The sequence below is a fragment of the Bubalus bubalis genome, chromosome 12 (assembly GCF_019923935.1).
Source record: "Bubalus bubalis isolate 160015118507 breed Murrah chromosome 12, NDDB_SH_1, whole genome shotgun sequence".
Classification (NCBI taxonomy): Eukaryota; Metazoa; Chordata; class Mammalia; order Artiodactyla; family Bovidae; genus Bubalus; species Bubalus bubalis.
The window spans coordinates 3,978,983-4,004,619 of NC_059168.1; the positions used below are offsets into that span (position 1 = coordinate 3,978,983).

The 25,637-nt window shown below is 42.3% G+C and overlaps 1 protein-coding gene across 8 annotated transcripts in view; it reads right to left on the reverse strand.

Annotated features, from left to right (window-relative positions):
• CRACDL (CRACD like) overlaps positions 1–25,637 on the reverse strand; it is a 130,032-nt gene that overhangs the window by 37,293 nt on the left and 67,102 nt on the right. For 7 of the 8 annotated variants that reach the window (XM_025260685.3, XM_044925637.2, XM_025260686.3 and 4 more), the window contains 2 exons: positions 12,798–12,877; positions 1,279–1,447 (listed from right to left, as the gene is read on the reverse strand). In XM_025260685.3, the coding sequence (XP_025116470.3) occupies positions 1,279–1,447; positions 12,798–12,867 (239 nt within the window). In that variant the 5' untranslated portion in view covers positions 12,868–12,877. Of the gene's footprint in view, positions 1–1,278; positions 1,448–12,797; positions 12,878–25,637 lie in introns of those variants that run through there. The other variant, XM_044925639.2, reaches the window with a different exon arrangement.

The window sequence follows — 25,637 nt, forward strand, 5'->3', positions numbered from 1 at the left end:
AGGACAGCAGATGCTGGGTGCGTTGCCATACCCTCCTCCAGGGGAACTTTACAACCCAGGGATCGAACTCACATCTCTTATGTCTCCTGCACTACCAGGCAGGCAGGCAGTCAGGTTCTTTACCACTAGCGCCACCTGGGAATGGAACACTCCAGTGTAATTTCTACTCCTTTAGAAACGGGCGAAGAGACTGGTGAGGAGGGAGGAGACAGGACCCCTCCCAGGGATGCGAGAGCTGGTGAACCCATCTCAGTATGGTCTGTGACCCACCAGGGTCATTATGCCTCCCAAAGAGTTTTATTCTCAAATTAAGGTGTCAATGTTGTTTAAAAGAAACATAAAACCTGACAAGGCAACAAATCTGTTGTTTTTTTCCCCCTCCTTTTACTCAAGAAATAACTGCTAGAATAATTGAAGCATATGCATTGTTAACTATATTTTGATAGTTATCTAGACTTTCCCATATTTCGTACCTATTGGTTTTGTTCTTCCTAACAATGTTTTTTTTGGGGGGAGGGCATTCCCTTGTGGCTCAGCTGGTAAAGAATCCACCTGCAATGCGGGAGACCTGGGTTCGATCCCTGGGTTGGGAAGATCCCGTGGAGAAGGGAAAGGCTACCCACTCCAGTATATTGGCCTGGAGAATTCCATGGACTGTATAGTCCACGGGGTCGCAAAGAGTCAGACACGACCAAGCAACTTTCCCAGATTTTGTAGGGAACAATGTTTTTTTGATGATTTTTCTAAGAAGTAAAGTAAGAAGCCTTCCCCCTACTCCTCTCTAGTGGAAAATTTTCTTATTTGGTTATTCCAGGTTTAGGCTTAGACAGATGTATTTTTCTGGTACAGTATCCAAGTCCTCAAAAAGAGTTTTAAGTCAAATGAAATCAGGGATTACATCCTAATCTTGACGCTCTGCACAGCAGGACACTGGGCGGATTTTCTGAAATTTCTCCCAAGCTTGGTTTGCTCACTTATAAGATGGCATCTCTTACCTCCCCTCCTACATTTATTGCAGACTTTGGATATATACAAACCTGGCACATAGCAGGTACCTAATAATTTCCCCCCACCAACTTTCTGCATCCCTGTGTACAAAAAGACAGAAAACACCACTTCTATGGAAGAATCTCAAACACCTTCTGTGGAATTATTTAGGAGAGTGGGCTCAGAAGTCCATCGAGTAACCATGACAACAAGCCTGAGTCTTTGGGTCCTCCTGTGTCCTTCTCTGCTCCCTGGAACACACAAGCCCGAAGGACGGAAAAGACAACTCACTCCAGCTCATCCTCTGAGTCGTAGCCCACTGGTCCTGACTCAATGGCCATGACCTCGTTCTTCGCCTGACTTTGCTTCCAGGTGCTACTTCCTGTGGAAGAAGATGACTCCTTTCTCTTCTTCTTCCCAAAGAACTTCTTAAACGTTTTGAATTTGGACTTTTTCTTTCCTACACAGAAAGAATGCATGTAAGTATCTGCCAAACATGGATGAGATGTGCGCAAGGACAGAAAGTAAGATTTCTGTCCAAACATCCATTATTCACTTCCGATAAGTCCTTTTCCCACACAGGAGGACACGAAGCACACAGCATACCATTTTTGCAAACCTGAAAACAAATCTTGATTTCTATTCTGGACACTGAATGAAGGAGTCAAGAAAGCTTTGCAGCATGATCACAGAGTCAAAAGCACAAGCAAATTTCCTCTTACTTAAAAGGAATCATTTTCAACAGGTCTTTCACTTCCTTGGTTATTAAATTTATTCTTTTTTAAAATTTATATTCCTCCTTCCCAAACTGATCTATTTATTTTTATCCCTTGGCCTTGCCACATGGCATATGGCATCTTAGTTCCCCAACCAGGGATTGAACGTGGGCCCCCTGTGTTGGCAGTGTGGAGTCTTAAACGCTGGATCAACAGTGTGTGTTAGTTGCTCAGTTGTGTCCGATCTTTGCGACCCCATGGACTGTAGCCCACCAGGCTCCTCTGTCCATGGAATTCTCCAGGCAAGGATACTGGAGTGGGCTGCCATTTCCTCAACCAACTGGACCAACAGGTGGTGATGGTTTAGTCGCTAAGTCGTGTCCAACTCTTGCGACTCCATGGGCTGTAGCCTGTCAGGCTCCTCTGTCTATGAGACTCTCCAGGCAAGAATACTGGAGTGGGTTGCCATTTCTTTCTCCAGGGGGTCTTCCCAACCCAGGAGTCGAACCCAGGTCTCCTGCATTGTAGGCAGATTCTTTCCCAACTGAGCTATAAGGGAAGCCCAACAGGGAAGTCCTTAAATTTACTCTGAGTTTGTTTTCAAAAACTTTGCATTTTGTCTCGGGGTATAAAACCCAGTTCGATTCCTGGGTCAGGAAGATCCACTGGAGAAGGGATAGGCTACCCACTCCAGTATTCTGGCCTGGAGAATTTCATGAACAAAGAGTCAGACATGACTGAACAACTTTCACTTCACACTGTCAATTAACAATGTTGTGATAGTTTCAGCTGAACAACAAAGGGACTCAACCATACATACACAGGTATCCATTCTTCCCCAAACTCCCCTCCCACTCAGGCTGCCACATGACATTAAGCAGAGTGCCCTGTGCTATATAGTAGGTCCTTATTGGTTACCTATTTTAAACACAGCAGTGTGTACATGTCCATCCCCAATTGTTTTGATGCAACCACTGTTCTTATTTATAGTACCATATTTGTTTTGCCCATTCTTGAATCCACACGGGACATTCTGGGTAGACTCATACAGCATATATGCTTGTGTGTTGCTCCTTTCCCTCCATATATTGTGTTTGAGATTCTGCATGGAGATGCATGCATTTTCCAGTCTTCCTTTCTCTAAATGCTGAGCAATATTCCATTGTATAAGCAAAATCAGATTTTAATCCCTAAAATAAAAATAGTCAAAAGCAAAAAGTCTTGGTGAGGTAAAGACCATAGTGATAACCCAAATCATTTTTCAAAATAATCCTCAAGTGCTAAGAATGTGTGTGTGTGTGTGTGTGTGTGTGTGTGTGTGTAAGGTGAGTCACTTTGCTGCATAGCAGAAATTAATCCAACAATGTAAATCAACTATACTTCAATAAAATAAAAATTTTAAAAATTCTCAAGTGCTTCATTTAGCATGGATGTGAGCACCATGGACAATCAGAGGAGGCCCAGCCTCACGGGCAAGAGGGGCTGCTGGAGTGCCAAATGCTGTGATGAGCTAACAACGTTTGGGGAGAAAACCCATCAACTGGTTCTGGTAGTGCTGACTCTGTCATGCTTCCTGGAGTGTCAGAATCTACACCAGGGGTCCCCAACCTCTGGAATCTAATGCCTGATGATCTGAGGTGGAGTTGATATAATAATAATAGAAATAAAGTGCACAATAAATATGATGTGTCTGAATCATCCCCAAACCATCCCTCCAACGCCAGTCCATACTGTTGTCCAAGAATCCGGTCCCTGGTGCCAAAAAGGCTGGGGACCGCTGGTCTATACTTCTAAACATTTCGAGATATCTTCTCTGATGTCACCTTCGCCCTCACCCACAAATTCCCATCATATTCAGGATCCTGAGATTTCAGTAGCTCAGCAAAGTTGTTTCCTTTCCTTCTGAATATGAGAACTAACAGAAGGATGGAATGTCACCGGTTATCAGGATGCTGTCTAGTCTATCCTGAAAATTCGCTCACAATTGATTCATTTGATAAGCAGATCATTTTGTAAGGTGAAGTCCTTTCTAAAAAAAGTAGGATCTTTATAATTTGTTTACATTAATGCCTGCCTTGGGAAGTATACATGATCTTGCCTTCACGTGGAGAATTTCTTAGTATTATTCTATAGCAGGATACCTACTGTATTACCTTAAGGGGAGTATATCCATACCCCAAAAGAAATGAGTTCTACAGTCAAGTTTTCTTAACTTCTTTTTTAAAATGTTACCTAGTTAATTAATTACTTTCTGGCTGCGCCGGGTCTTCCCATCTTTCTCCAGTGGCAGGAACAGGGCTACTCTCTAGTGGTGCTCAGGCTTCTCCCTGCTGTGGTCCCTCCCGTGGAGCACAGGCGCCAGGGCTCTAGGGCTTTGAAGGGCTTAGCTGCCCCAGGGCATATGGAGTCTTCCCAGACCAGGGATGGAAGCCCTGTCCCTTGCATTGGCAGGTGTATTCTCAACCACTGGGCCACCCAGGAAACCCTTTCTTAACTTCTAGAGGAAGTTTCCTTACCTTTATAACCTTAAAATGTCCATGCTATTAACTGATGGGTCTTCGCTCAGTCGTGTCTGACTCTTTGAGACCCCATGGACTGTATAGTCCATGGGATTCTCCAGGCCAGGATACCGGAGTGGGTAGGGTAGCCTTTCTCTTCTCCAGGGAATCTTCCCAACCCAGGGATTGAACCCAGGTCTCCCGCATTGCAGGCAGATCTTTACCAGCTGAGCCAAAAGGAAAGCCCAAGAATACTGGAGTGGGCAGCCTTTCCCTTCTCCAGGAGATCTTCCCAACCCAGGGATCGAACCCAGATCTCCTGCATTGCAGGTGGATTCTTTACCAACTGAGCTATCAGGGAAGCCTGGTGGGCCTCAGAGAGAGCTTATTATTTCGAAAGGCTTCTCAGAGTTTTTCTGAATCATGGGACACTACCTGGCCTTTGCCAGTTGACAGATAGATATGCATCCCAGAAGGGTGGAACAAACTTGCAGCCTCACAGTCCTTTACAGTTGAAGATAGTGCTTTGGAATTAAAGGGAGTGGCTACAAAGATCCGAAGTACAGTTGCTGAACACTTTGATTTGTTGTGATTAGTTGACCATACAGTGGGGGCCCATGTGTGTTATATCTGTTCACCTACTAGGCTTTTTAATTTAATTTCTTTAATGGTTATAGGAACTATTTGGGTTTCCTGCTTCTTGAATTCATTTTATTGTTTTACTTTTCTAACTATCTTTTTTCCATTTTCCCCCAGGTTCATCACTAATCTTATTTTATTGTTTATTTTGTAATTGGGATATAGTAGATTTACAATGTTGTGTCAGTTTCTGCTGTGAAACATGGTGAATCAGCTATCTGTAAATATATATATCCTCTTTCTTGAGCCTCCCTCCCACCCGCTCCCCCACCACACGCCTCTAGGTCATCACAGAGCACCGAGCTGAGCCCCCTTGCTACACAGCAGCTTTCCACTAGCTGTCTATTTCATATATGGTAGTGTATATGTTTCAGAGTTACTCTCTCAGTTCTTCCCACTCTCTCTTCCCCACTCTGCCCACAATTCCATTCTCTATGTCTGCATCGCTTTTCCTGCCCTGCAAACAGGTTCATCAGTACCACTTTTCTCAGTTTCATATAATGTGTTAATATATGATTATTTGTTTTTCTCTTTCTGACAACGTAACTCTGTATGACAGACTCTAGGTTCCCACATTTTCACATGTATTGGCATATAGTTATTAATAACAGCCTTTTATTTTAGCATCTATACTATCTATAATATAGCTCCCTTTTCTTAGCCCTGGTATTATCTGCACCTCCTTGTCTCCTGGATCAATAACACAGGAGGTTTGTCAATTTTATTTGCCTTAAAAAAAAAAAAGTCTGGCTTTGTTAATTCTTTTCTTTTTTTTTTATTTTATTTTTAAACTTTACAAAATTGTATTAGTTATGCCAAATATCATAATGAGTCCGCCACAGGTATACATGTGTTCCCCATCCTGAACCCTCCTCCCTCCTCCCTCCCCATACCATCCCTCTGGGTCGTCCCAGTGCACTAGCCCCAAGCATCCAGTATTGTGCATCGAACCTGGACTGTCAACTCGTTTCATACATGATATTTTACATGTTTCAATGCCATTCTCCCAAATCTTCCCACCCTCTCCCTATCCCACAGAAAAGAATAGTGCAATATTTTTATTGCATTAACAATATTAATGCAATATTTTTTTAATTTCACTAATTTATGTTTTAGTTTTTCTTTCCTTTCTCCTACTTTCCTTTGGATTTACTTTGCTATCTTATTAAACTTCTTGAGATGAATACTTAGCTAATTAATTTTTAGGTTCTCTGTTTTTATAATATACACATTTAAGGCAATATAGCTTCCCTGGTGGCTCAGATGGTAAAGAATCTGCCCATAATGCATGAGACCCTGGTTCAATCCTTGGGTTGGGAAGATCCCCTGGAGAATGAAATGGCAACCCACTTCAGTATCCTTGCCTGGAGAATTCCATGGACAGAGGAGCCTGGTAGGCTATAGTCCATGGGGTTGCAAAGAGTCAGACACAAATGATCGGCCAACACTTTCACTTTCAAGGCAACACATTTCCTGCTAAATCTATTTTAGCTGCATTCACGTGTTCTGATATGTAGTTTCTTTATATTTGGTAAAATATTTTCTAATTTTCATTATAATACCTTCTTAGACCTATAGGTTATTTAGAAAAGTATGTCTTAATATCCAAGCACTTGGGAATTTTCTTCTAATCTTTGCTATTGAACTCTAGCTTAATTGCATTGCGGTCAGTGAACACACTACATGATTTGAATCCATTGACATTTGTCCAGACTTGCTTTATGGCTTACCATAAATTTGAAAATGCTCCTAGAGTGCTTGAAAATAATGTATTCTCTTCACTGGCCCACACACATCAATTAGGACAAGGTCTTTTTCTTTTTAATTGTGTTGCCCAAGTACTTTATGTCTTTAATTTTTAATACATTTGTCCTATCAATTAGGTGTATTAAAAATAACCCACTTTGATTGTAGAGTTATCTTTTTACTTAACTGCCAATTTCTACTCTATAACTTTGGACGTTATGTTGATAAATGTCATAGAAAGGTAGAATTAATATCTTCCTGTAGAAGTGAACCTTTTGTGAAATGACCCTCTTTATTAATAGTAATGCTTTTTGCCTTAAAGTTTATTTTGACTGCTATTGATACAACCATTCCAGCTTCCTTTGGCCCAGTGTTAGCAAGTTTCATTTTCTTCTATCCTTTTACCTTAAACTTTTCTAATCCTTATATTTAAGAGATTTAGAGTTTTAGAGTGGGCTTCCCTGGTGGCTCAGTGGTAAAGAATCTGCCTTCAATGCAGGAGACACAAGTACCATCCCTGGGCCGGGAAGATCCCCTGGAGAAGGAAAGGCAAACCACTCTAGTATTCTTGCCTGGAGAATCCCATGGACAGAAGAGCCTAGAAGGGTCTGTGGGGTCACAGAGTCAGACACAACCTAGCAACTGAACCACCACCAGAGTTTTAGAAAACCAATCTGATCTTTAACTTCTGACTGGAACATTAATAGAATTAGCTACTGCCACTTACTCTAGTTTGTTGTCACAAAGTCATGTCCCACTCTTTTGAAACCCCATGCACTGCAGCCCACCAGACTCCTCTCCATGGGATCTCCCAGCCAAGAATACTGGAGTGGGTTGTCATTTCCTCCTCCACGGGATCTTCCCCACCCAGGGATCAAACTGACTTCTCCTGCATTGGCAGGCAGCTTCTTTACCAATGAATCACTTGAAGGTGAAAGTCGCTCAGTCATGTCTGACTCTTTTCAACCCCATGGACTGTTCTCTAGGCAAGAATACTGGAGTGGGTAGCTTTTCCCTTCTCCAGGGGATCTTTCCAACCCAGGGACCAAACCCAGGTCTCCCACATTGCAGGTGGATTCTTTACCAGCTGAGTCACTTGGGAAGCCTTTATTCTAATTACTGCCATGTTAATAAAAAACAAGTCTACCATCTTTGTGGTCTTTTAAAATCTTTCTTTCTGTCTTTTGGATTAACTGACTTTAAAAGAACATTCCATTTTTTTTCCACTTCTAGTTTGTAAACTTTGTCTTTTATCTCTGTTCTTTCAGGGCTTACCCTAGAAATTATACTACATATTCTGTTATGGAACAAAATAAGAAAGTTAGAATCAGTTCAGTTCAGTTGCTCAGTCATGTCTGACTCTTTGAAACCCCATGGACTGCAGCATGGCAGGCCTCCCTGTCCATCACCAACTCCCAGAGTTTACTCAAACTCACGTCCATTGAGTCGGTGATGCCATCCAACCATCTCATCCTCTGTCGTCCCCTTCTCCCGCCTTCAATCTTCCCAGCATCAGGGTCTTTTCAAATAAGTCAGTTCTTCAGTAAGTTAGAATACTTTCATCTTATTTAATGCCCTACTGTTTTCATTCTGATCTTTAAAAACCCAAAGATACTATTCCATATTCATTTGCTTTTATTTGTTTATTGTTAAAATTTTATTTTGTTTAATCTTTGGCCATGCCACACATTAGGTGCAATCTTAGTTCCCCGACCAGGGATTGAACCCTCGCTCCCTGCGTTGGAAGCACAGAAGCTTAACCACTGGACCGCTGGGGAAGTCCCTCCATGTATGTTTGGATGTGTCTGCTTGTTTCTTATCTTCTCTGCTTGTCACTCCTTCTTTGTCCAGACCCTCCACAGAGTATGATTTTCCTCCTGCCTGAAGGCAGATTCCTTTGGAATCTGAGGCTCTCCTGGTGACAAACTCAGTTTTTGTTTATCTGAAAATGACTTTATTCCTGAAGCTCCTTCCTGAAACATCATTTTTCTAGGTTTAACATTCTAGGTTGGCAGTTACTTTTTCTAAGTTATTCTTTTAATAATATTGAAGACATCATTTTATTGTTTTGTGGCTTCTGTTGTGTGGTCAAGAAGTCAGTTTCTTGCTCCTCTGAAGGTCCTTTTATTTTTCTCTCAGACTAATTTTAACATTTTTCACTTTTGTCTTTAGTTTTCTATACTTTAATTCTATGTGGATTTCCTTTTATTTATCCTTCCTGGGAGTCATTCAGTTTGTTAAATGTGTAGATTGGATCATTTTTTTTTTAAACTGAATTCCAGAAAATTCTCAGCTACCCTCTCCTCTCCTAAGACAGTGCTCAAACGCACGTTATACCCTCTCATTTATCTCCATGCTTCTTGTCCTCTTTCTGTATTTTCCTTCCTTTTACCGTTTTATGATACATTCTGTGTACTTCCTTGAGATCTCCCTCAAGCTGATATAATCTGCTAATAAACTCATCAATTGAATTTTTCATCATAATAGTTTTACTTATTTCTAAAAAATCCACTTGACTATTTTTCAAATCTGGTACAGTAAGTCCCTCTACATACTAATGCGTTCTGTTCCAAGAACATGTTCATAAGTAAACTTTTTGTTCATAAGTTCAACAAAGTTAGCCTAGGGCCCCAACTAATACAACTGGCTATATATTAATAGTGCATGCGTGTGTGTCTGTGCTAAGTCACTTCAGTCATGTCCGACTCTTTGCGACCCTACAGACTGTAGCCCACCAGGATTCTCTGTCCATGAGATTCTTCAGGCAAGAATACTGGAGTGAGTTGCTGTGACCTCCTCCAGGGGATTTTCCTGACCCAGGGACTGAATCAGTGTCTCCTGTGTTTTCTGCATTGCAGGTGGATTCTTACCATTGAGACACCAGGGAAGTCCAAAATTACAGTACAGTACCTTAATGGAAAAAGCAAGAGAGTTCCAGAAAAACATCTATTTCTGCTTTATTGACTATGCCAAAGCCTTTGACTGTGTGGATCACAATAAACTGTGGAAAATCCTGAAAGAGATGGGAATACCAGACCACCTGACCTGCCTCTTGAGAACTTTGTATGCAGGTCAGGAAGCAACAGTTAGAACTGGACATGGAACAACAGACTGGTTCCAAATAGGAAAAGGAGTACGTCAAGGCTGTATATTGTCACCCTGCTTATTTAACTTATATGCAGAGAACATCATGAGAAACGCTGGACTGGAAGAAACACAAGCTGGAATCAAGATTGCCAGGAGAAATATCAATAACCTCAGATATGCAGATGACACCACCCTTATGCCAGAAAGTGAAGAGGAACTCAAAAGCCTCTTGATGAAAGTGAAAGTGGAGAGTGAAAAAGTTGGCTTAAAGCTCAACATTCAGAAAACGAAGATCATGGCATCTGGTCCCACCACTTCATGGGAAATAGATGGGGAAACAGTGTAAACAGTGTCAGACTTTATTTTTCTGGGCTCCAAAATCACTGCAGATGGTGACTGCAGCCATGAAATTAAAAGACGCTTACTCCTTGGAAGGAAAGTTATGACCAACCTAGATAGCATATTCAAAAGCAGAGACATTACTTTGCCAACAAAGGTTCGTCTAGTCAAGGCTATGGGTTTTCCAGTGGTCATGTATGGATGTGAGAGTTGGACTGTGAAGAAGGCTGAGCGCCGAAGAACTGATGCTTTTGAACTGTGGTGTTGGAGAAGACTCTTGAGAGTCCCTTGGACTGCAAGGAGATCCAACCAGTCCATTCTGAAGGAGATCAGCCCTGGGATTTCTTTGGAAGGAATGATGCTGAAGCTGAAACTCCAGTACTTTGGCCACCTCATGTGAAGAGTTGACTCATTGGAAAAGACTCTGATGCTGGGAGGGATTGGGGGCAGGAGGAGAAGGGGACGACAGAGGATGTGATGGCTGGATGGCATCACTGACTCGATGGACATGAGTCTGAGTGAACTCTGGGAGTTGGTGATGGACAGGGAGGCCTGGCGTGCTGTGATTCATGGGGTCGCAAAGAGTCGGACACGACTGAGTGACTGATCTGATCTGGGTTCGATCCCTGGGTCAGGAAGATCCTCTGGAGCAGGAAATGGCAACCCATTCTGGCATACTTGCCTGGAGAATTCCAAGGACAGAGGAGACTGGCAAGTGGGTTATAGTCCATGGGGTCCCAAAGAGTTGGTTCCATTGTATAGATATAAACAAAGTGGTATACAAAAGTAAAATTGCGATAGGATTTTGTGTAAAATAAAATACGGTTTCATTTCTCTTAGGTAAACACCTAGGAGTCGGACTGGCGAATCATAGACTAAGTGCATATTTAATTTTATAAGAAACTGACAAGTACTTTCCAAAGTGGCTGCACCATTTGCATTTTCATTGGCAGTATAAGAGGGTTTCAGCTGCTTTGAATTCTCCTAGAAGGCAATGGCACCCCAATCCAGTACTCTTGCCTGGAAAATCCCATGGACGGAGGAGCCTGGTAGGCTGCAGTCCATGGGGTCGTGAAGAGTCAGACACGACTGAGTGACTTCACTTTCACTTTTCACTTTCATGCATTGGAGAAAGAAATGGCAACCCACTCCAGTGTTCTTGCCTGGAGAATCCCAGGGACAGGGGAGCCTAGTGGGCTGCTGTCTATGGGGTCGCGCAGAGTCGGACACGACTGATGTGACTTAGCAGCAGCATTTGTTATTGTCAAGTGTGTTTCTGTTGGGTTTTTTCCCCACTCTAATAGGTGTATAGTGGTATCTCATCATAGCTTTAATTTGCATTAACTAATGGCTATTGATGTTAAGCATTTTTTCATGTGCTTTTTGCCACTTGCACATCCTCTTAAGTAGAACATCTTTAAAAATTCTTTACCTATTTTTAATTGGGTTGTTATCTTACTGTCAAATTTTGAGTGCTCTTGTCAAATGTGATTTGTAAATATTTTCTCCCAGTCTGTGACTTGACTTTTCATTTTCTTAACAGCATCTTTCACAGAACAAAAGTTTTAAATTTTGAGAAAGTTCCATTTATCAACCTTTTCTTTTAGAGTCTGAGGTATCGTATCTAAGAACTCTTATCTAATCCTAGGTTATAAATATTTGCTCCTATGTTTTCTTTTATTAAAAGATTTAGAGTTATTACATTTATGCCGATTATACATTTAAGTTAATTTTTGTACCCTCATTTGAATTCGAACCAACTGTGAACTTTTAAATTTCATTTTTTTTTTAACATACAAATGTCCAATTGCTTTAGCACCATTTGTTGAAAAGAAAATTACCACTGCATGTACTGAAATGTGAGAGAAAAAAGGAATCCTAATATATAGGATAATAAGAAAAATCTGTATTATATGAAATAAAGTCTTTAATGAAATTAGTATCTGAAGCTAAGAGTTAAGAGCTAGGGTTTAATATTTTTGGAAGCTGTTCACTTGAACTACCTTAAAGACAATCACTGCTAGTACTTTGACTTAAATCAACAGAGAGAGAAATGGAAACCTCTGCCACAAAAATAAGGTGAATACAAACAGCTGATATGAGGCTCATGTGGGGAGATCACATGTGTTTCCTAAGGTCAATTTTCCACCTCTATCAAGACACACAGAGCAATCTACAGATAACAGTAAACCAATCACATAACTGGGTAACTTGTGGAGTGTGCTCTGAAATGATGATTCATGGACTTAGAATTCAGCTCCATAGAAAAGCACAATAAAGGTCTCTGGAAGGAGAATAAAAGCCATAAAAGAGGCACCAAAGGCTCTCTCTTGATACTGTTATTTCTTCTGGATGTTTAGACCATCCAAGACTTTGCCCAATGTCTCACTGAAACCTCTGGATGTTCCTGGATGAGGAATGTTCCATTGCCTCTCTCTTCCCCTGCTTCTGTCAACCAAACCTGGGGATATGTTCACCTTCAGGAATGAGGAAAAGGACTTAATCTCTCTCTTGGTCTCTCTCTCACACACACACACCCACACACATACACACGTTGTCCCTGGTGTGTCTGATGGAGAAGCAAAGGAGCACGGCCCTCAATTGGCCGTCCACAGTCTTGGATGTGCTCTCCAGCCCCTGGGAGGGGTCTGAGGGTGTCTGAACACACTGAACTGAACCCACTCTCCACGCGGAGAACCTGAAGCCCTTCTTCGGAAGCCCCTCTCCCAGCCCCACAACCCAACAAGGGTCCTCCCAGGGCAGGGAGAGTGAAGGAAGGCCTTACCTGTGCTGTCCTCCCCGAGGCCTTCTGCAGCATCCCGAAGCTTAATGTCCATCACCCTCGTGGAAATCATGTCCAGCTCACTAAAAATCAGGGAGAAAGCCATGTGAGAGGAACAAGTCTAACTGAAGTTAATGACTGAGATGGTGGTGACTGACTTTTGCCCATGATCCTGGCAAAGACAGAGGCCAAAAAACAGGTCCAGGGCTCAAGATTAGTAACCACATCAGTGTTTATCTAACCACTGACCAGACCCATTTAATGGAAAACAGAAAACTGGGAAAGGTTCACCAATTTATACAATGCAGATGTGGTTTCTTTCTTTGAAAGAAAAATTTTCAGAAATTATGTGTTGCTCAAATGCCAGGTATTAACGTATATATATATGGAATCTAGAAAATGATACTGAAGAACCTATTTGCAGAGCAGGAATAGAGACTCAGACAGAGAAGACAGACTTGTGGACACAGTGGGGGAAGGAGAGGGCAGGAGGAACTGAGAGGGAAGCACTGGCATATCTACACTACCACGCGTGAAACAGCCAGCCAGTGGGACGCTGCTGGGTAGCACACGGAGCTCAGCTCGGTGCTCTGTGAGGACCGAGAGGGCTGGGATGCGGGGGTGGGAGGGAGGCTCAGGAGTGAGGGGATACATGTATGCACATAGCCGACTCATGCTGCTGTACAGCAGCAACCAACACAACACTGTAAGGCAATTGTAATCCAATCTAAAAAATCTTAAAAAGAAATCACGTTTTTCTCTTGTTCACTGTAGAAAGTTTGGAAGACACAGAGAAAGAAAATCACTCACTATCCCACCAATCAAGGAAGACTAACCACAGCCAATGTTTTAATATTTTTCCTTCCAATATTTTTCTATGCAAATATTTATGTGCACAAGCACACATGCACCACATTGGTAAGACTGACTTCCGATTTTCTTATCCCACATCAGTAAAATCCTCGATGTTCTATTGTAATGGCTACATAATGTTTTGATTGGATGCTGCACCATCATTTATTTACCTTATTTCTTTTTAGAACTTTTAATGAAAAATTTCAAACAAAAGTACACAGAATGTATAATGAACTTAATACATATGACCCTTGCTCATCTTAACCCCTTATCCCCTCCCACTTCCGCCAGGTCATTTCAAAGTGAATCATCCCAGATACTATCATCATTTAATCCATAAGGACTTGGCTTCTTCCTAAATTAAAAACCTCTGACTTTTCATGGAACTCAAATAAATGATTACTGGCCAATATTCCTGCTAGAGAATACTGAGCTGTGCCCCTGCCTTCCACAGTTGACTTTTTAAAAAAAATTAATATATTTATCTTTGGCTGAGCTGGGTCTTCACTGCTGTGCATGGGCTTTCTCTGCTTGCAGGGGGCAGGGGCTGCCCTTTGTTGCGGTCTGCAGGCTTCTCCTTGCGGTGGCTTCTCTCGTTGCGGAGCACAGGCTCTGGAGCAAGAGGGCTTCAGTGGTTGCAGCACGTGGGCTCCAGAGTGAAGGCTCAGTAGTTGTGGCACAGGGGCTCAGGTGCCAGGCGAGCATGTGGGATCTTCCCAGACCAGGAATTGAACCTGTGTCCCCTGAATTGGCAGGAGGATTCTTAACCACTGGACCACGAGGGAAGTCCCCATAGCTGACTTTTAAAACAGCACATTCTATCCTACACAGACTAACTCATCATTTACTTGGAAAGCTATTTCTTATTGGCAGTCATTATGAATTTTCCCACTTTAAAAGGGAGCTAAAATATTTAACTAATGAATTAACATTTATCACTTATACACAGTACACAATGGGCAATGATGGGACAAATTTTAAAAAAATATTTGACAGAGGAAAGAAGTTGCAGGTCTTTGCTAGAGTTGAGTCTAATATTTAGGTCTTCTTTAATATTAATGTCAAACAGTCCATCCCTGATGAGCCAACTCCTTAAAAGGTGAACAAGCATTCATAAGCCTTGCTTCCTGATTTTGATATAATTTGACTTTACAAAAATGTTGGAGCAACAGGATGAAGAAAAAAAAAATGATCATCTCAACTGATGCAAAAAAGCCATTTGACAAAAGTCAACACCTTTTATGACAAAAAATTTAAAAAACCAGAAATAAAGGAAAACTAACTCAATATAATAAGGCCATATATGAAAAGGCCACAGCTAACATTATACAACAGTGAAAAACTGAATTTTTCCTCTAAGGTCAGGAACAAGACACTCTCACCATATCTACTCAACACTGAAGTTCTAGCCAGAGCACATAGAAAGAAAAATAAATAAAAGGCATACAAGTTGAAAAGGAAAAAGTAAAATTATATCTGTTCACAGATGAAATGATCATATATCCTAAAGATACACACCCTACAAACAAAAAACTATTAGAACAAATAAATGAATTCAGCAAAGCTGAATGAACACAAAATGAACACACAAAAAATCAGTTGTTTCTATAAAATAACAATGAACAATCCAAAAAGGAAATTCAAAAAGTAATTTAATTTACAATAGTATCAAAAAGAATAAAGTACTTAGGAATAAATTTAACCAAAGAGACAAAAGACTTATACCCTGAAAACTAAAAAATGTTGCCAAAAGACTGAAAATAATGTCAATAAGTGTAAAGACATCCCATGTTCATAGAATTATTATTGTTATGATGTTACGATGTTATTGTTATTATAGACTTATTATTGTTATGATGTCCATACTATCCAAAGCAATCTACAGATTGAATGCAAACTCCATCAAAATCCTTGATCCCATAGACTCCTGCTGCTTAAAGTTACTATGGGGGAAGGGGTAGCTACCAGAGTATTTGAAGGAAGATGCAGTAGAGAAGGAAAAGCAGGAAAATGCAAGGAGCAAGGAGAATAAAAATGGTGAGGATTGGTTAAGTACCAACTGCTACCGTGGGTACCATCTTCCATGGTTGCCAGTGAGCTAGAAGGTACAAGCGCTCGAGCTTTCTATTGTCTGAATCTGGAGTTAACAACTGCAATGACTTACCAACTGAATTATCTCATTTAATCCCCAAGAACTCTAAGTATTCTCATTTTGAAATTGAGATCATGTATTAGGTATCAGGTAAGTTTATTAACAGCAGAGACATCACTTTGCCGACAAAGGTCCATATAGTCAAAGCTATGGTTTTTCCAGTAGTCATGTTTGGATGTGAGAGATGGTTCATAAAGAAGGCTAGGCACCAAGCCTTGCCCAGAAAGGAGTGTTTTATAAAATGTGCGGATTTTGTGGCAAGTTTTCCATTTGAATTCTCAAAGTTTATAAATTTATAGCAGTAAAACTATTGGGTAGGGATTTCCTTAGTGGTGCAACAAGGAATTGATGCCTTTGAACTGTGGTGTTGGAGGAGACTCTTGTGAGTCCCTTGGACTGAAAGGAGATCACACCAGTCAATCCTAAAGGAAATCAGTTCTGAATATTCATTGGAAGGACTGATGTTGAAGCTCCAATACTTTTGCCACCTGATGCGAAGAACTGACTCACTGGAAAAGACTCTGATGCTGGGAAAGGTTGAAGGCAGGAGGAGAAGAGGGTGGCAGAGGACAAAATGGTTGGATGGCATCACTGACTCAATGGACATGAATTTGAGCAAACTCTGTGGACATAGTGGAGGACAGAGGAGCCTGGAGTGCTGCAGTCCCTGGGGTCACAGAGTCAGACATGACTTAGGGACTGAACAACAACAACAACAACGTATTAACTGGTCCAAAATAGTGAAGCAGAGACACCAGCTTGTATATGCATATTTCCTGCATCCCCAGCATGGGAAGGCACTTCTGAAGCCTGGGGCTGCAGGGCTGTGTGAGACCGATGTTGACCCAGTGGAGTGGAGCATCCTCAGCTGTCCCCAGAGAAGCTTAAGGGGAGCTGGGAAATCCAAAAGACATCGGTCTCCCATGGAGATGGCTTCGCCTGCCTAGTAGCCCCTGTCTAGGATCAGGCTGGAGTCCAGAGGCTGAAAGAGCCCCATGAGACCATCCACTGGGTCAGACAGGGCACCTTAGTCCAGAGGACGGGGGTTGAGGCTACCATAATTTACCAACTAACGCCTTTGAGAAACCATGAGATTACCGTCAAAATGTCCACCTCGGCACACTGTTTGTTGTTGTTGCACAATATTTTTTTATAGTCTTTATTAAATTTGTTAGAGTACTGCTTCTGCTTTGTGTTTTGGTTCTCTGGCCAGGGGGCACGTGGATCTTAGCTTCCCAACCAAGGATTGAATCTTACCCCCTGCATTGGAAGGTGAAGTCTTAACCACTGCACCACCAGGGAAATCACTACCCAACAGTTTTACTGCTATGAACTTATAAACCTTGAAAATTCAAATGGAAAACTTGCCACAAAATCTGCACATTTTATAAAAGGCTCCTTTCTGGGAAGGGCTGAGAATGTGAAGGCATACGTGAGTGTGTGCTCAAGCATCTGAGGTGGGTGTGCAGGAGGGTGTCCACCCCACTGAGTGTGGAACAGACCCAGGAGCTCTGACGTGCTGCTCCCTGGGTTGAATGGCATGGCTGTGATAAAGCCTTGTGTCAGGGCAGGGGGCTCAGGAGCAGGTTGGAAGGAGGGCGGGGGACCCTAGAGGATAGCCTGGGGCTCTTCTTGCTGGAGGTACATCTGTTGGACCCGGATGCAGAGAGCAGCGCCAGATGCAAGGCTGCTAACAGACTCACGCTCGGAGGCAAAATTCACCCCACAGACAAAGGGACGACAAGCCAGGCTCACTGCACATGGGAGGTCTGAAAACCTGCTTGTTTTATGTCCCAAACGTCTTCTTATGAATAAGAATGCAATATGGTGTGCTTGTTGGTGTTTCAATCACTGAGTCGTGTCCGACCCCATGGACTGCAGTACACCAGGCCTCCCTGTCCCTCACCATTTCCCAGTGTTTGCCCAAGTTCATGTCCATTGCATTGGGGATGCTGTCCAGCCATCTCATCCTCTGTCACCCCCTTCTCCTCCTGCCCTCAATCTTTTTCAGCATCAGGGACTTGTTCAATGAGTCGGCTGTTCGCATCAAGTGGCCAAAGGATTGGAGCTTCAGCATCAGTCCTTCCAATGAATATTCAGGGTTGATTTCCTTCAAGAATGACTGAGCCAGTCAATATGGTGCAGAAGAAAAGGGAAAGACTTGAAAGTGAGGCAGGCCTGGAGCTGAAGCTGCACCCTAGCACTGATGAGGGCTGAGCCTCAGTTTCCTCATCTACAAAACACAGGCAGTAATACTTTAACTGAATGGGACTGAGAATACAGCACACACAAGCACCCGCTGAGTAGAGCTGTTGGTTTCTCCACCTCGTTTCTCACCAGGGGCTCACACCTCCGCACAACTGCAGACTAGAACGCACACAACAGGTATACCCTAGGGATGGTCCATTCTGTCCCATGAGGGCACAGTCTCCTTGGGCAAACAGGTCACAAGAACACACACAACAGGTATACCCTAGGGATGGCCCATTCTGCCCCATGAGGGCACAGTCTCCTTGGGCAAACAGGTCACAAGAACACACACAACAGGTATACCCTAGGGATGGCCCATTCTGCCCCATGAGGGCACAGTCTCCTTGGGCAAACAGGTCACAAGAACACACACAACAGGTATACCCTAGGGATGGCCCATTCTGCCCCATGAGGGCACAGTCTCCTTGGGCAAACAGGTCACAAGAACACACACAACAGGTATACCCTAGGGATGGCCCATTCTGCCCCATGAGGGCACAGTCTCCTTGGGCAAACAGGTCACTTCAGAGCCACCAGTATCAGCGATCAAAACACCCGGGCTCCTAAATGAGCCCTGATCTTCCAGTGCCCCCACAGCTCGACGGACCGTGAATAAAACTGCTGCCAAGTCACAGATAAAACTATGTTCCAGGCCACGGAGGCATGTCCGCCCCCTGAGACTTTGAGGTGCAAGGATGGAGAACCGGCCCCTCCACTTGGATGCTTCAGGCGCAAACACTCTGCAGCTGTTACAAAGGGAATGTCTTCTCTGTTGAGCCTAGTAACCAGTACTGCTGAATACACGTTCCCCCACCTGAGTAAAGTTCAAGAAAAAGCCAGAAGGAGAAACTTAATTAGAAAGTGTTAGTCACTCAGTCGTGTTTGACTCTTTGGGACCTCATGGACTGTAGCCCACCAGGCTCCGCTGTCCATGGGGATTCTCCAGGCAAGAATACTGGAGTGGGTTGCCATGCCCTCTTCCAGGGGATCTTCCCAACCCAGGGATTGAACCCAGATCGCCTGCATTGCAGACTGATTCTTTACCGTCTCAGCCACCAGGGAAGCCCTTTTATTTAGAAAAGCAATGTGTTAAATACCCAGTATCTCCCAGGATCCCTCCTGCTTCTTGCTGGAACTCAAGGTTCAGATCAAGTGGTCCCAACACTCCCTCAACCAGCTTTTGCCCTCCCCCCTCCCACTCTGTTGCTCTGACAGCTCAAGTCCAAGAACAGAAAAGCTTGTTCTTCAAATCTGGGCCTGAGGGGCCTCTTCAGGGCTTCTCATTAACTCAAGAGGGTGCTTAGCCTCCAGCCCCCTCCACACAGCGTGCATCTGGGTGCCTACAGAATCCAAGGGAGTCCTGGATCCAAAGAAAGATCCCTGTGGAGGCTGCTCCCACTCTCGCTCTCTGAACCCTAACTCACCACAGGCTTCTCCCCAGTTTTTGGCAGAATTCTATCATTAGCTGCAGCTCATACTAAAAAATTCTACAGCAGTGTACGCACGTGAAGAAAGAGAACAGGTTTTAACTATGATATTTTAAAGATACCCATGCATTATACTTATTTACACAATGCAAAGAAAAACATCTGTATCCTGAGTACAAGACCCTGAGCCCATAATTATGTACAAAAGAGCCTTCGTGTTCACCCTTACAGACCCGCTCAGTCCACACCAGCCTCCAAGCTACACTTACCTCTGTGTGATATTCTTTCTCAGCCCCTGTGCCTGTTTTCACCATGCTCACCACAGCTCTCAACAGCAACTTGTTTGTAAGGTATCTGCCTACCCCTGCCCTTACTTTCAAGGCTGTGAGCTTCGATGCCTGTCACATCCATTGCTCTCTCACCAGGAGTAAACAACCCAAAAATGAAGTTAAAAAAAAACAAATTCCATTGACAATAGCATACAAAAGAATAAACTACTCAGGAACAAATTTAACCAAGGAGGCAGAATACCTGTACTCTGGAAACTACAAAACATTGCTAAAAGAAATTAAAGAAGACACAGATAAACAGAACGTTATCCAGTGTTTGTGGCTGAAAAAAACACGTTTAAGATGGCAATACTTTCCAAACTGATAACACAGATTCAATGCAATCCTTATCAAAATCCCACCTGGATTGTTTTTCCCCGGAAATTTTTGTTTTGTTTTGTTTTTCTTTTTGCAGAAATTGGCAAGTTGATCTGAAAATTCATATGGAAATACAAAGGACCCCAAACAATCTTGAAAGTGAAAAACAAAGATGGAGGATTCATACTTCTCAGTTTCAAAACTGACACAAATCTTCAGCAGCCAAGAATGCATGGTACTATCATACACAAAACAGCTAGGGAGAAGCTGCCATGTAACACAGGCAGCTCAACCCTGTGCCCTGTGACAACCGACAGGGGAGGGACCCGGGGGCAGGCGGGACGGGGCTTCAAGAGGGAGGGGACATATGTATACTTATGGCTGATCCACACTGTTGTACGGCAGAAACCAACACAACACTGGAAAGCAATTATCCTCCGATTAAAAATAAGTGAAAGTGGGAAGCTGCTATATAGCACAGGGAGACCAGCCCGGCACTCTGTGACAACTAGGGGCGGAGGTGGGAGGGAGGCTCAAGAAGGAGGGGATATATATGTATATACTCATGACCGATTCCCATTATGGCACAGCAGAAATCAACACATTGTAACATTGTAAAGAAATTATCCTCCAACTAAAAAATTAAAAAAAGAATGCATGGTACTGGCATACAGACAGACATATAGGTAAACTGAATTCAGGGTCCAGAAATAAAATATATTTATGGCCAATTGATTTCAACCATGGGTTCCAAGACAATTCAATGTGGGAAGAATCAGTCTTTTCAACAAATGCTGGAACAACTGGACATTCACATCCAAAGCATAATTTATATTCCTACCTCACACTACACATAAAAATTGCCTCACAGTGGATCACAGACTTAAATGTAAGTGTTAAACCTATAAAAAATCCTAGAAGAAAACATTGGAATAAATTTATGATCTTGGGCTAGGCAATGATTACTGAGATGCAACACTAAAAGGGAAGATAACATAAGTTGGACTTTACCAAATTTCTAAACTTTTTGTTTCAAATCTATCTATCAAGAAAGTGTGAAGGGAGCCCACACACTGTGAGCAATTTTTGCAAATCGTGTATCTGGTAAGTGATTTGTATCCAGAATCCATAAATAATTCTTATAACAATAATAAAAGACATCTATTTTAAAGTAGATGAAAGATTTAAACAGATACTTGTACAAGAAAGTAAACAAACAGCCAATAAGCATATGAAAAGATGTTTGACCATTTTTGTTGTTTAGTCACTATGTCATGTCCAACTCTTTGCAATCCCATGGACTATAATCCGCCAGGCTCCTCCGTCCATGGGATTTCCCAAATAAGAATACTGGAAAGGGCTGTCACTTCCTTATCCAGGTGATCTTCCCTGTCTCCTGCATTCCAGGTGGATTCTTTACCACTGAGCCACCAAGGAAGCCCGTCACTAGGGAACTGCAAGCTGAAACCAAAGTGAGATACTACTTGACACCCACTAGACTGGCTACATAGAAAGACAGACAATAACAAGCGTCTGCAAGCACCTTCATTCACTGTTGACAGAAATGCAAAACATTACAGACACTTTGGAAAATAGCTCCTTGGGGAAGAAACCTCATAAAACATAAAGATACCATACAGTCTGGCAATTCCATTCCTAGGTATTTACCTTAGAGAAATAAACACATATGTCTATGGAAGATTCTAGGAATACCATGGAGTAGGAGGCACCAGGAATCTCTCTCCCACCTAGACAACAACTACACTGGCAGAATCTGTTTGGTGTAGCTATTTCAGAGTCCATTTAAGGCTTGCAACTCCCAGAGGAAGGCTGGTATGTAAACTGCAGGTAATTTCAGTCAATTTCAGCTCATAGTTCAACAGCATCTACTCACTCCCATTCCCAACTCTCTTGCCAGGCAGCCATGCATCTGAGAGCAGCTTGCACACAGCCTTAAGGAACCATGGTGGGCGAAAAGGAGCCAGCTCTCCAGGTACTAGAGATCTATGCTGTGGTTAGTGCTTACGGTGGCAGAGCGGCAAGGCTGCCACTGTTGTTGCGCCTTCCCCTACTGTTGCAAGCCCCTCCCCTTCTGGCTGCACGAACTTCTGGGAGATTTAAAGGGCTGGGCTGGGTGCCCCATGTCCCCTTTCCCCACTTCAGTTTTCTGATTTCCCCTTTTGGAGCCAGGCATTGACTACTAGGACATTCCAAAGCTACTGTATATATGGGAGAGATGAGAAAGTTACTGCATATGCCCAGGGAGACTCACAGGCTTATAAAAGATCTTAGAAGACCTTAAGATTATACCTTAGGCCAATCCTTGGCACAAAAAATAAAGCCTGGCAAACCCAGATGAAGGGGGAGAACTGATTTCCAGAGGTATCATATTATTAGATTCAAATGTCCAGTTTTGAATCTGTCCCTGAAAAAGATCTGGTGGCTAATCTACTAGACAAAGACTTAAAAACAATGATCTTAAAGATGCTCAGGGAACTAAAGAAGTAGAGAAACTCAAGGAAATAATGTATGAACAAAATGGAAGTATTAATAAAAGGAGAGAAAGCCTAAAAAGGAAGAAAAAATCTGGGGCTAAAAAAAAAGACAACTGAAATAGTAACTGGAATGAAAGATTCAGTAGAGGGTTTCAAAGACAGATTTCAGCATGTAGAAGAATCAGAAAACTTGAAGATAGAGGAATTCCTTAGAGTCTGAGGAATAGAAAGAAAAACACTGAAGTAAACTGAACAGAGCATAAGGGACCTATGAAAATGAAGGTGTTAGTCACTCAGTAGTGCCTGATTCTTTGCAAGCCCATGGACTGTAGTCCACCAGGCTCCTCTGTCCGTGGAATTCTCCAGGAAAGAATACTGGAGTGGGTGGCCATTCCCTTCTCCAGGGGATCTTTCCAACCCAGGGATCAAACCCAGGTCTCCTGTATAGAAGGCAGATTATTTACTGTCTGAGATACAAGGGAAGTACAAGGAACCTATGGGACACCATCAAATGGATCAAAATACACATTGTAGGAGTCCCAGAAGGAGGTGGGGGAGAGAAAAAGGGGTAAAGAGAATGTTTGAAAAAATAATGGCCCCAAACCTCCCACATTTAATGAAAGACACAAATAACAACAACCAAGGAGCTCAATGAATTGAGATACATTATAATCAAACAGTTGAAAGCCAAAGATAAAGAATCTTGAAAGCAGCAAGGGAGAAGCAAATCATCACATACACAGAATCCCCAGTAAGATTATCAGCAAATTTCTCATCAGAAATTCTGGAGGGTAGAAGGCAGGAGGGGGATATAGTCAAAGTGCTAAAAGGAAAAAAATGTCAACCAATAACCCTAAATGTGGCAAAGCTGTCCTTGAAAAGTATGGTAAGAAATTAAGACATTTCCAGATAAATAAAAGATGAAGGAGTCCATTACCACTACACATGCCCTGCAGGAAATGTTCAAGGGAGTCCTGCAGGCTAGAATAAAAGGGAACTAGACAGTAACTTGAAACTGTATTTTAAAAATGGATAAAGAAGATGGATAAAGAAGATAAACACAATAGAATACTTCTCAGCCAAAGAAGAATGAAACTTTGTCATCTGCAACAACATGGATGGACTTGGAGGAATAAATCAAAGACAAATACTGCATGATATCACTTATACGTGGAATCTAAAACATACAAGATTTAGTGAATATAACAAAAAAGAAGCAGACTCACAGATATAGAGAACAAACAAGTGGCTACCAGTGGAGAAGGGGGAAGGGGTACTATGGAGGTAGGTAAGAGGTGCAAACTATTAGGTTCAAAATAAGTTACAAAGATACATTGTACAACACAGGGAATATCGCTGATACTTTATAATCAATGAAGTATAAACTTTAAAATCTGTGATTCTCTATATTATGCACCTGTAACATAATACTGTAAATCAATTATAGTTCAATTTAAAAAAACTAACTTAAAAACTTAGTAGAGGGAAATACATGGGCAATTATAAAAGCCAGTACAGATGACCCTTTAACAAGATGGGTTTGAACTGCCCAGGTCCACTTACATGTGGATTTTTTCCAGCAAATATGTATTGCAGTACTACACGATCCATGTCTGGTGGAATCCCTGGATAGGCCACAGATACGAAGGGCCAGTTGTAAAGCTAGACTCAGATTTTGGACTGTGTGGAGGGTTGCTGTTCCTAACAACAGCCCTCAATGTTCAAGGGTCAACACTGGTTTATGGTTGATTTATGACTCCACTTTGTTTTCCACATAATTTAAGAGACTTACACATTTTTAAAGAGCAATTAGTAGTCTAACAGCTAGTATTATTGTAACTTTTGTTTGTAACTCCACATTTTGTTTTCTAGCTAATTTAAGAGGTTACTGTATTTTTTTCAAATTATTAATTTATGTTTTTAGACACACAGTGCTTAAAGATCTTATTCTGTGGCATCAACAACGGAAAGGAAGAGGAACAGAAGTGAAAAGGGGCAGAGGTTCTGTGTGTCATGGAAGTTAAGCTGGAACAAATCCAAATTAGAGTATTATAACTTTAGGATGTTCAATGTAATCCCTGCTGCTGCTGCTGCTAAGTCGCTTCAGTCGTGTCCGACTCGTAGTGACCCCATGGACTGCAGCCCACCAGGCTCCTCCATCCATGGGATTTTCCAGGCAAGAGTACTGGAGTGGGGTGCCATCGCCTTCTCCGATGTAATCCCTGTGGCAACCACAAAACAGCTGTAGAACACACACAGGAGGAAATAAGAAAGGAACTTAAAAGTTTCACAACAACAACAACAAAAAACCAAATCAGGACTTCCCCGGTGGTCCAGTGGCTAAGATTCCACATTCTCATTGCAGCGGGCCCAGGTCTGATCCCTGGTCAGGGATCCCACATGCCGCAACTAAGACCTGATGCAGAAAAATAAATAAATAAAAATAAATATTAAAAAATCAACTAATAGGGGACAGTAATACAGGAAATGAAGGATAAAAAACCTATAAGCATAGAGAAAACAAAGAGCAAAATGACAGAAGCAAGTATGTTCTTATCCACTGCAAAAAGGAAAGAAATTCTAAAATAGGCTGCCACGTGGATGAACCTTGAGGATGTTATGCTAAGTGACACAGACCAGTCACTAAAAGACAAATGCTGAATGACTCCACTACTTATGCTGGGGAATCAAAATCACAGATTCAGAAAGCAGAATGGTGGCTACCAGGGGCTTGTGCCGGGGGCGGGGGTGGTGGTGCACGTTTGGTTTAATAGTACAGAGTTTGTGCTTTGCACGATGAAAAGAGTTCTGAGGATGGGTGGTGGTGCTGGTTGCTCAACAAAATGGATGGACTTAAACCACTGACCTGTATGTTTAAAAATGCTCAAGATGGCAACATTTTATGTGCATTCTACAACAATAAAAATGGGGGAAATGCACACACAAAAAATGTATTCACCAATGTTCAGCATTATTTATAATCAGAAGGTGGAAATAGCTCAACAACTGATGAATAC